Genomic DNA, 13,245 nt, shown 5'->3' on the forward strand with positions numbered 1-13,245 from the left:
TGGGGTAAGCAGAATAAAAGAAACTTAAAAATAAACTTTCAATTTTTATTTTTTCTCTCTGTTTGTCTAAGAACTCAACGTGCTCTTGTCAATGTGTGGATCCCTTCTGTGTTTCTTCAAGGTCGGGCAGCCAACGCATATCATGTGTATCAGGTATGCTGTTCTGAGTATTGGTCAGCAAAAGCGAGATTTATAAGTATTTGAGCAAAATAAAATAGAATAAAAGTTACTGGTTATATAAAGACATAGGCTTAGCTTGTGGATGTTTATTTGTTCATATGCACACAAAAATGTGGTCTTGTTGCTCAGCTGGTGTAACATTGCATTAACAGCACAAAAGGTTGTGGGTTTGATTTCCCGTGAACACACTTACTGAAAAGTGTATACTAGCTTGAATGCACTGCAGTTAATTATGAATAAAAGTATTTGCCAAATGCATTAATGTAAAGTAAATGTTACCAAGCAAAATCATTAATGACTTACCAAATTAATATTCATTACCACTGTGTTAGCAAAAAATCCATCATGGTTGTTTTTGTTGATGGGCTGTGCAAGTGGTTTGGATATTAAAGGCGGGGTGCATGATCTCTGAAAGGCAATGTTGATATTTGAAATCACCTAAATAAACATGCCCCTACCCCAATAGAATCTGGAACTTCTTTTGATAGACCCGCCCCAGACATACGCAACCCAGTTTTTTTTCTATTCCCTTGAGTCTAGCCCATGAAATGGATCCCTATGGAAACAGATCCTGTTGTTTTTCAAAGCATGAATGATGGATAATGCATTCCACTATTTTACATTCAACCCTTGTATCAGGGCTTCACATTTCCAGTTGTAATTGATGACTCCAGGCAGTGTTCCTCCCACATAATCACTAACGTCTTTGGCATGTTTATATGTATCAGAACATACCTGCATTCATCTCATTGTTCATGGTGACATTCACGAGCTGATTCACGGCAATTCTATGTAACATACTATTTATTATTTTATCTTACTGGTCTGTTTCACAATGTCCGTTAAGGTTTTCATTATTTTATACAAACAATCACGAAATAGGCACTAGACAACTTTGGTGCTCTAATCTATGTGTTCTTTAAAAGTAATTGATGAGGACAGGCAAAGGGGTCAATATATGAGATGCGTGTATTGAATAAAACCATCTTGATTTTACAAGCTATGAAATTGATTTCGGATAGCTATAGTATTTCTATATCTCAGATATGTTTTGTAGCTGAACATATACATCATGTATATACTGAGTAAACATCTAATCATGTTTATTGCAATGCGTACATGAGGCTACTAATTAACTTTTTTAAGGAAAACACAGCAGTTTTTCAATATTTTCTATGTTCTTACCTCAATTTAGACAAATTAATACATACCTATCTTTTTTCAATGCGTGCACTTAATCTTTGTACAGCGCGTTATGCATGTGTTAGCATTTAGCCTAACACCATTAATTCCTTAGGATCCAAACATGGATGAATTTAGAAGCCACCAAACACTTCCATTTTTTCCCTATTTAACAGTCCCTCCAGAAAAACGCGATTATGCGATCGCATGATTCAACGCATAATCAGCCATGATCATAAGGACGCATATTTATGAATTTTTTTAAATACTCCGCACTTTCGCAGCATAAATTTCAGATTTCCGTGCACAAAATATGCGGGGCTTGCATGATTTCATAATCACATATATCTTAGCAGAAAGTTGAAAAATATTCCATCGTATTTAAAAAAAAAACGTGTCGCAAAACTTCAGTGTTTTCAGAAAGGACCGATTTAAAGACTGTTACATGATGTAGTTACACGACAAGTAGTTACAAGTACTGTATGGTGGCACAAAATTTCCTGGCCTCCTCAATTTTCTCATGTCCAACGCATGTAGAGATGACAGGACCTTAGATCAAAACCTCAGGATTTTGTAATGGACTTTAATTCAGTTTTTCTACATATTACAATAGGAAATCATAAAAATAAAGATTAAAGGGATAGTTCACCCAAAAATGAAAATTCTGGTATAATTTACCAATGTTGTTACGAACCTGTATGAATTTCTTTGTTCTTATGAACATGAAGGAAGATACTTTGAGGAATGTTTGTAACCCAACCGATCAGAAGCACCGACTTTCATAGTAGGAAAATATAATACGCAATATAAGTCAATGGGGCCTCTGATCAGTTTAATTACAAACATTCCTAAAAATATCTTACTTTGTGTTCATCAGAACAAATACATTTATACAGGTTTGTAACAACATGGTGAGAGAATTTTTGGGTAAACTAAATTTAAAGGGATAGTTCGGCCGAAAATGATATTAAACCCATGATTTACTCACCCCAAAGCTGTCCGAGTTGCATATGTCCATCGTTTTTCAGACAAACACATTTTCTGATATTTTAGAAAATGTTTTAGATCTGAGGGTAATCAGCACCGTGTTGTTGTAGAAATATCCATATTTAAAACTTTATTAACGAAAATAAATACCTTCCGGTAGCGCCGCCCTCTTAGACTCCTCTGTATTCAGGAGAGAGTATTAGCGTAGTGTACACACTTTTCTTAGTGACGTATGACAAATTCGGAGGGCGGGGGCACAGAGCAGCAGCAGAGTAGCCTCCGTAGGCTGCGTAAGCTTTCATCCTGAATGCGGACGCGACTAAGATGGCGGCGCTACCAGAAGGTAGTTATTTTAGTTAATAAAGTTTTAAATATGGATATTTCTACAACAACACTGCGCGGATTACCCTCAGAAGACCTTTGTTTATCATCCTGGAGCCATTTGGATTTAATTTGTGAAGGATGGACGCACTTTTTTTGGACTTGAAGGTCGTGGACTATGGGTGGACCCCGTAACATTACATTTAATCAACTGAAAGATCTAAAACATTTTTTTAAATTTTCGAAAATGTGTTTGTCTGAAAAACGATGGACATATGCAACTCGGACAGCTTGGGGGTGAGTAAATCATGGGTTTAATATCATTTTTGGCCGAACTATCCCTTTAAGGGATCTCCATGTTACTTCAACCACACAAGAATACCCTCAAAAATGTATTCACCAAAAGAGCATAAATGATGCTTAAGCATGCATGACAGTGTGTGAACTACAGTATTTTTAAATTAATATCAAGCAATTTTGTATTTTCACAACTAAAAGATTTCTTTGACCTCTGAATGCACCATTTTATGAGTCAATTTTTTTAGTCTGGAGTCCTGCATCAGCCATCTCCTGGCAGAAGATTATGGGACATTACCACCACATCCCAAAATTGCAGCTACTCCATTTTCCACTTTTGTGTTTCCGCCTCTCCTCTTCGCTTTGAAATTACACTCTCTAAAATATAAATCAGAGTGCCAGTGCACTCCATAGAAAGAACGTAATTGATCTACAGTAATATTAGCAAAGCTTTGTTTTGCTGTGAAGAATTCCACCTCCTCTATCTCATGTCACATAATGAAAAAATATAACAGCTGAATAAAACAAGTAATACGCGCTTACACGATTTCACCGGGAAATGGTTATTAAAAAAGACCATGTAATGACTCTGTGAAAAGAAAAATATGTTCTTTAGCAGATTTTCTTTTGTTGGATTCAAGTTTGCTGGTGTGTAGCAAAAATGACCTGTATTCTGTGTTATGCCACTGTGCTTGTTGATGTGAGAGCCACATGAGTTTTAATGGCACTGCTCCTTCTTTTAAAAAAGTCCCCTGTAAGTCAGAGCTGTGATGCGACTTAAATACAGCGGCAGACAGAAGTGACAGTAGTCATTAACTGTGCGCGGCTTACATGATGCTCCCCCTTTTCCTTTGCTTGTTTCCATGCCTATTCTTTCTTCAGACATCAGAAGACTTTAACTGCATCCTTGCATCACTCCGTACATACAGTATCTTAGATCGGATGATGTTACACACTTTGATGCACGCTACAAAGAAACACTTTTTTTGGATCGGTGCTTCAGAAAATATTAAATACCTGTTCTGAAGATATAAAATACTTTAGGAGGTGTGAGGATTGGCTTTCCCTTTGTAAAATTGATTAATGCCTTTCAAATTAAACCTGTTTAATAAAACATATTTTTCAAAAGGGTTTGTTCTGGTTTTGTTGTACAAAACTTGAATTATTCAAACTTTGGGCCAACACATAGGCTAATGTACAGTATTAGCAGTGACTGTACACTGATTTTTGGGAATTTGGATAAAACAGCTTTACATTTTGGAAAAAAAAGTTAGTTAAATTACAAAATCTGAAGGTATATCATTATAGACCAAGGTCTTGGCTGTTCAGCAATTTACTGGTGCAACTTCCCCTGTTCGTATTTTTTTCATAAAATAGGCGTTTTTCCAGTTATTACTCATACAACATTTACTTTAAGCCTAAATAGAAAAAGTAATGATTTTTTTATTTAATAAACATATTTTTGTATTAATAGAGAGTATTAATTTAATAACTTAACAACACTGAAGAAACATATTGTAAGCATATTCATTTAAAACAAATAAAACTCTGTCTGACGGTGGTGACACTAATCTGACGGTGGTGACAAAAACCTAATAATATAAAATAGATGAGTTGTTCACATTAGCCATCTTGTTTCTCCTCTGTTGCTAGCTACTTCAGACCTCTTCTTAAAAATGATACATTTATTTCATAATCTAATCTAATATTTATTTTACAAAGATGACGGTGTAGACATGTTTTGGTTGTCACAGTAGCAGTGTCCAAAAATATGAAGAAGTTTAAGAGAAAATAGCAAACCTACAGGAGCTTGAGTGGTCTTATAGCATGCAGTAGAGCTGAAGGTTTGAAAATGGGGTCCTCAGGAATGCAGTTGACCTTGTAGTTGTCTGATTTTATTGCTTTTTATAAATATCTGACGGTGGTGACGAATATGTGGGACACATTTTGAGCAATCACAAAATAATAGTAAATATTGTTCAAAACTCACTGTTTGTAGTTTTTAATACATATTACAATGTACTCTTTCATGTGGTAAATATATTATTCAATTCAATTATTACTTTTGGCTTTTTTAATCAAGTTGAAATGATTATCTCTTAACCGAGGACAGCTGATTTTGTAGGCAATGGGCCAGCATATAATCATTAAATTAATAAAAAATAAAAATAAACCTATAAAAGAACCTTACATATGTGCAAAGGACCCCCTGATTATAACATTGATTCCTTTTCTTCATGAAAATGTTATTAATTTCCAACAGAATTATCACTTTTCTTAGGGGGACATGTTTTTGCCAAAGTTTCAAGAATCAGTGTGTACCATTACTATACAAATTGCGCAAATTGACATTGCGAATTAAAAATACGACCAATGGAAACACGTAAATGTTTTGTTTAAAATTGTTTTGACACTTGCATGAGGTGGTTTTTCAGACGATTCGAAAAAGGTGTGTACGTGAGTCACATAATCATTATTTGAAGATGACACAGTATGTACTTAAACCTCCCAGAAACACCTCATACATGTCTGCTCCCAAGTTTAAGAGGCTTTTCTTGCCAATAATGTTTGGATAATAATCCTACATCTCTTTTGATAATGTACTATTCCTTCCAAGAAACACCTCCTATGTTGCCGTTCCTAAGTATAACTGTGGGCTTACACCAGACACGAGTTCAACGATTTGCGCGAGCAGATTACATACAAAGTCAATGTAAAGACACGATCAGACGGGTTCTCGCGTGGGGCGATGCGAAATGACGCGATATGGGGGTACGTTTTCAGCGAAAATACACGATATTTGCCTCAAACGAGTCTTCGCCCAAGTTGAAAATATTTAACTTGAGCGAAAAATTCGCATGACATGAAGTTTAATACCCCCGAGTAATCTAGAGCGAGTAACACGATGCCCCGCGTTTGGTGTGTACGTAGCATAAGGGGCTTTCCTTGGCCTGTAAAGTCAGACATTAAATGTGTTCTTTTTTACACACCAAAGAAAAATTTGTTATTAACCACCCAACCAAATTTGAATGATGGAAAAAATAGCAAATAAATACAATAAGTTATCAAAATCTTGGAAAAATAGGCAGCATTCTCTGCTCTCAAGTGGTGGGGGCGTGTCCACTGAACCTGAAACCATGCCCACTCCGGGAAAGGTGCCGTTTCTCTCAGTGTTCAATTACCACTGAATGGATGCTCGTGATTGTGTTAGAGGCTGTTTACACTGTTTACAATGCCAGGTGTAAACGGTGTTCAAAACGTTTTGAACGAGTCCACCTTCGACCACTTTCAACCACATCCACAGGTAGTCGAAACCACTTTCGATCGGATCGCTTTGGAGTTGCGGAACGCAAATGTGGTTGAATGTGTTCGAACAGCCACACGTGAACGCCTTCTCTCTGCCCATTAATCTAATCTGAGGTATTAATCACAAGTTTTAAGTTTTTTTTTTTACTTCTGGCGTGAACATACGGTGAACAGCGCTATTTTTAGCCTTTCATTGATAAAACTACTGCGGGTGTTCTCCGTAGTTTTGTTTTAAAAGCGTGAAAGTTGCGCGATCTTATTTAATCAATTGCGCTGAAAATTCAGAGAAAGCTCTTACATACACACGTACAAAACACTGTGCAGCATGTATACTTGCTAAACAAGCAGCGGACTCCCACATAATATTAGTTTGCGTCCATATAAACTCATAATTACTCCCGCTCGCGTTTGAATGACAGCAGAGAGACTCGCCCACCGTCTCACGGACCGTCCCCTCACAATATTCAGGACAGAAGCGGTCAAAAGTGGACAAAAGAGACAGATTTAAATACCAGGTGTAAACGTAATGTGTCTCGCTCGTCCACGTGTGATCCGATCGATAAAAACACATCTTAATACCAAGTGTAAACAGCCCCTTAGAGGTGGGCCATGCGCGGGGGGCTCAAGCTTGCCCGCCGAACAAATCCTGAACTCAGAAATTGTAAACAAACTCTGCAATTCAGTGTTACATAGTTTATAGTCTTTATGGCGTGTTTCAGCAACACATACATTAAGAAAACATCACGAGTTTTGTACAAATCTGTAATGGAAACACAGCTATTGTTTCCGCATGGCAATTTATCTTTTCTGTAAGATGATGGATTGAATTCTCAGATGGCTGAGGTTTTTGCAACAGTTATACAATAATACAATAAAGTAGTTATAGCGAACATTAATTTTTAATACAGTAGTATACTCAAAACATATTAATGCATTATTTGACAAGGCAAAGAAATTAGTTCATTTGAATTTATTACTTGTTTAAATAAACCACATGGATGGATGAAGCTAAAGTAGAAATAATGCACAAAACAATTTTCAGTGCGTCTGTGCCGGTTTGTAACTCTGTATATCCGGCTGTAGTCCCAACAACACAAATCGATTCATTAAACTTTCATTCTGCCACATTAATTAATTTCTCGCACTAAAATTGTGTGAAGAATTGTGTTGTATTAGTTCATTTATATTACAACTGATATGTCTTCTGAATATCTGGTCTAGTTCTCTGGCTTTGCTCTTAGCTTTCTGAAGTGCATATGTATCTGACTTTATTCCCTTTGATCTGCAAGACCAGCTGAGCCCTATTCCTTCCAACTCCGCAAAGTTCCTGTTTTTATGAACTAATAAGATTTGAACTCTTGTTTTTTCCTCATTTCCATATTATTTTAATTCTGTATATTTCTTCAAGCTAATGATTATGGTGGAAATGCAACCAAAGTATGTGTGTACTCTTGCTTTGTAATGTGAATACATGGTGCAAATTGGGAATGTACAGTATGTTATGTAGGTTTGCCTTCTGTAGTGATAGCACTGAATATGCACATATAAGTGACTTCTATTGAATGAGTCTGAATCTACTGTGTATTAAAAAGGACATTACATAATTTGTAAGAGGAATCTCTCCAGAGGGGACTTTGGAGTATATAACAAGATCTGTAATATCAATATCACAGTCTTCACTCACCCGCCTATTAAAAGCGCCTCATTTGAAGCAGATTTTACTTGGCTTAGTACAAGAAAATGAATATGACAGATGCTGCATGCATGAGCACACTGCAGTGGGCTAATCTGAACCATGCATATGTATTTTGAAGGATATTAGGCTGATTATAGTGTAATGATGATCGGGATGGTGAAGCCGGTGGTTATGATTATAATGAGAATCAGGATGACTGTTAGTGAGATAATGATTCTCATTGCAGTCTGATCATTGGTGGGCCATTATTAATTGCAAAGTACTTTGCATGTCGACATAAAAAAAATTACCCGTCCACTATTGTGCCACTCTGTTTGATTGAAATTCGGTAATAAGGGCACAAGTGATGTATGGATTATAGCTCGTATCATTTTGTCATTCGATCATTGATTACAATGGCGTGATAAAAGTCTTGTTTGTGTTTAGCTTCTTGAAAATTACAATGGCAGTTTTATTTCAGCATCATCAATCAAAAAAGAGGTTTCCAGAAATTGGTCAGGTCAGTCTGTTTGCTCTTGTCTGAGTAGTTGATTATTAGGTTAACTCTTCAGGATGGATGAAGGTGCGAGAGTGTATGTTTAACCTTTAGAAAGGGTCTCATTACAAAGTAGAACCGATCTCCTGCTCATCCTCATTACGATGACTGTGGAGCCTGCGCTCATGACTAATTCATATGGAGACACTCGCTGGAGCTCACTGAGGGACAGAACTTCACTGAATGATGGGTAGACACAATGTCTTCATCATAGCTGGATGAGGAGAAACTATGGCAGCTTTCTAAAAATCCCTTTCTGTTTTCTCAGCCTTTTCTTTCTTGTCTCCAAAACTCCCACAACTGTAAGTGCTTGCTGTATTGTGGCCAATATAACAGTTTCGCTATTTCATAATGATGCATGATTTCAGCCCAAAGGTGTATGCATCATCTCTGAATATTTCATTTCAGAATATTGAGTCCTGTCTGGATGGACTTTTTGAAAACTATATTTTTTTTTATACTTTCTCTTTGTGCATGTATGGTTGTTGTTTTTTAATGCCTTAGCTGAATAGCTAAGCTGGATGCAACACAGCAGTGAATATCTCACACCATATTTCTTTCCAGAAAGTTTCAGGACATAATGAGAGACTTGACGCTTTGAAACAAAGCCAGGCTACAGTTTAAGAATTTACTTCAGTTCATAAATCATCATTTACTAGTTGTTTGTTGGTTGCAGGGAATGTAGTAAGGGAATGTAGTTGAATGTAGAGAATGTAGTGCTCTCCTCTCCACTAATAAGCTGGTGTGTGGTGGGCGTTCTGGCGCAATATGGCTGCCGTCGCATCATCCAGGTGGATGCTGCACATTGGTGGTGGTTGAGGAGATTCCCCCAATCATATGTAAAGCGCTTTGAGTGCTGCAGAAAAGCGCTATATAAATGTAACTAATTATTATTATTATTATTATTAAAGTGTAGAGTTTCGTTTTCTCCTGCAAAAATCTGCAGGTCCAATCAGTGAACAGAGGGGGGTGGCTAAGAACGATGACGTTGAGGTTGTGCGTCAGTTTGAGTTATAGTTCAGTAATGGCAGCGGAGAAAGACGTGAGAAGAGCTATTCGGTCCGTTGTTGCAAAACTGCCGAATATACAGAAGTTAAAGCCGGAGCAAGAACCAGGTTTGCTAAGTTTTGTTGTTTTGATTATTCGGACTTGTTGTTTTCTGGCCGGTTTTGGCGCATGATAGTAGTTGTAACGGGCCACCATTCGTCAAACTTTTATGACCCCCTCCCCCACCCGTTGACAGGTCGTGTTTTATGACCCCTTTGACAGGGGGGCGGGACCATCAATCAAAATCTGGACAAGCTGTCAACTTTAGACAGAAAGTATTTAATGGTTTTATTGCCGGTCATTTAGAGTGATTGTTTTTCCTGAGTGTGTTTTATGTCAAGCGTATGGTGTCATGTTTAATGACGGCTCGTGTTTCGACATTTTGCTGTTTATTGACATTTGATGTCAGATCTCAACCATCCTCCCTCCTTTGCTCGCCCCGTGCGCTTCTCAATACAGACTTTCACACCACGGGTGTGTTGTTGAATCTAAAGTTTTGCAACAGCATAAGTTTATTTAAAGGCAATCACTAATCATATATATATATATATATATATTAGATGTACCTGGCTATGCTTAAAGCCGATGTTTTCTATCGAGCTATAGTTTCTGATCAGACACAAAGTCTGAACTAAATAAAATTTTAAACGGTTCACGAAGTCCGGGAATCTTTTCATGACATGGTCTACAGTTAAACGCGTATTAAAGATCCAGCGGTGTCTGACAAAGCGTCGGGTGATTGTTCATATCTGTCATTTAAAATAAAGTTAATAAATGTAATTCTGTCCACTATGGCAAAATAGGAATTTATTTTAGATCTAGGGGAATCTTTAACCATGTCTCTGATTAAAACTTTTGATTGTAACATCACAAGTTATTTAATTAAATATTCCGTATACGGGTATAGTTTAAGCAATGACCTGAGCCATTACCTTCGGAGCCGTCAATACTACAATCTTTAGACGATAGTCTAAACTAAATAAATTTTTTAAATGGTTCAGGAATTCCGTGAATCTTTTCATAACCTGCACTATAGTTTCACGCGTATTAAAGATCCGGCGGTGTCTGACAAAGCGCCGGGTGAGCGTTCATATCTGCCATTTTAAAATAATGTTAATAAATGTAATTCTGTCCACTATGGCAAAATAGGATTTTATTTTAGATTTACGGGAAACTTTAACCAAGTCTCTGATTAAGACATGTGTATACGTGCACAGATGGTGACAGAGAAACTTATATATGACGTTAATAAACTTTTAAATGTTTTTAAGAAGTATTCACCCCATTTTGGGGTTTTATTTTTAATTAAAGGCTTCTTAAAACATGTGTGATTATGTGTATATTATACAAAGAGTCTTATATTGTCTGCTCTGACAAAAATAAAGTATTATTTAGATTTAGGTCAATTGACTGCGTGTATCTTATAAATACAACTTGATAATACGTTTGTTTTGTCAAGAGACTTTTTTTAAAGTCACGCAAGAATAAAATCTTTTAGTTGTAATGGTAAACATTAAATATACTATTATCTATTTAACTATAAGCTATATTTTTCTGATCAACCTCAAAGTTTTTGATGTTGAGCTTATGACCGTGTGTGATAGATATTTCACAGCAGGGTCGGTTTGTAATCTAGGTAGAGTCTTTTAAAACTGTAGTGGTAAAATGTAATATGGTAACTCTGTCAAAAAAAAAAGTAAAAGGTTTATTTTAGATCATAATCTATTTTATGGCAAACATTACTGTATCTAAAAGTTTTTAACAACACAATTTATTTAATGAAATACGCAGTATGTGTATAGCAATGAATTGTACCAAAACCCCCGTAGGTCGACATTTCTTTAGACTAAATCCTATTTATTTTAAACTATATAAAAGTTTAATCTTTTCAGACATAGTATTCTGATCACAACATTAGATCGCGCTCCGGCGTTTACAAACATACGCGGATGAATGTTCATATCCACCGTTAAGAAACTTTTAAACGATTAAAAACACTTTCATATCATCTTCTGGGTTTTGTTTTAAATTAATGATATCTTAAAACCAACTGGGAATATGTGTTTATTACACAATAAAATGTAATTATGGCCGCTCCGGTATAATAGGAGTTTTATTTTAGATTTGGGACTTTCTTTAACCAAGTCTCTGATTAAAACATGTGAATGCGTGCACCAAAGTTGTCAGATAACGTAGACTGATGCGCACATATATCTGGTGTTAAGAGCCTTTTAAACGTTTTAAGACATTTCACACCCTATTTTGAGTTTAATTCATTAATGTCATCTAATATCGAAGTGTGTACATGTCTATTTACGATAAATGTAACACGGTACGTATTGTCAAAATAAAAGGTTTCTTGAACATGTTATTCCAGTGTGTGGTTCTTGTCTTGCGAGTGTTCGACATATTTAGTGATGTGGAAAAAGTTTGTTGTTTGGACGAACAGTTTCAGTCTCTCTCTCTCTCTCTCTCTCTCTCTCTCTCTCTCTATCACCAGTCCGCTATCAACCAGCAGACAACCCCCCAGATGTCTGGACAGAGGGAGTGTTGGTAAAATAAAAGAAACTCAGCCCCCATTGACAAAAAGTAATAGTTTTATTTTAGATTTCAGGCTTCATTACTCAGATACAGATTAAAGCATGTTTATTTCTTATTCATAATTTAAAGAAACTTAGAAGTTTTAAGACATTTCATCACACATCCTATGATGACATAAACCCTTGTGTTAGCCCTTAGAGGACAACAAAACGGGTGCAAATATTATTTATCAACGTCTGATGTTGTTATAAACCAGGTTGTCACATACGTGACAACAATCATTGCTTTAAAGACAAAACATTTAACAAATTTGACATTTTGTTAAACATGGTTGTGCGTCCATAAACACAACAGCAGCTAGGACATGGCTCTACATAATATTAAAATCACGGGCTTACGTTAAATAGGTAAACCTTAATTTTTACTAAATAAAATAAAAATAAACTATTTGAACATCTTAACCGACATTAGGTTAGGTTTAAGATGAATCAGTGTCTATAGCTTTACGAATTACATCGTAAAACCCCCCAGAGGATATGGTATGTGTGTGTGTGTGTGTGCGCGTGTGTGTGTGTGCAATGGATGTTATCACGTGGTGCGGACCAAACGACCAACGCTGCGGGGGTTGTGAAGCGAAGAATGAGTTCTGAACACAGAACCTTTACCAAAAACGTAACACGGATTAACACATCACAGAACAATTTGAACAACCGTGTCGGATTCGTACACACCAGAGGTCTGTTTTATGTTTTGCAGAAACTGTGGAAACTTTTGATGCTGCCAAGGTGTCCGAGTTCGCAAACAAACTATCAAACGCAACGCGGCGGAAACAGTGGACACGAGCCTTTTGTTGCTGAGAAGGCGATTGAACTCAGAAACAAACAAGCAAGCAAAGTTGTCTACGAAACTACAGATTCTTGAAAAAGATGTCACAAAGATCATTCGAACGACTACGCAATGGCCAGATGGGGTATGTGTACGGGACCGACCTTTTTAAAGATATGCTTAAAAAGAACTACAAGCGCGAGATGTCCAATCTACTATGTACTGTGATATACAAAGAGGCCAATGTGTGCATGCCTCCAAACTATTGCGAATCTAACGCCGGTCGTGTAACCAGACTCAAGGAAAAACAGATGGTGTGAAAATTATA

At 36.6% G+C, this 13,245-nt stretch overlaps 1 protein-coding gene across 1 annotated transcript in view; it reads left to right on the forward strand.

The window, feature by feature from the left end:
* The window catches only part of snx29 (sorting nexin 29), a 145,430-nt gene that overhangs the window by 85,541 nt on the left and 46,644 nt on the right, over positions 1-13,245 (forward strand). The window contains exon 18 of the mRNA XM_065242487.1: positions 72-153. Within this exon, the coding sequence (XP_065098559.1) occupies positions 72-153 (82 nt within the window). The remainder of the gene's footprint in view (positions 1-71; positions 154-13,245) is intronic.

This window comes from Paramisgurnus dabryanus, chromosome 1 (genome assembly GCF_030506205.2).
Source record: "Paramisgurnus dabryanus chromosome 1, PD_genome_1.1, whole genome shotgun sequence".
NCBI classification, from domain to species: Eukaryota; Metazoa; Chordata; class Actinopteri; order Cypriniformes; family Cobitidae; genus Paramisgurnus; species Paramisgurnus dabryanus.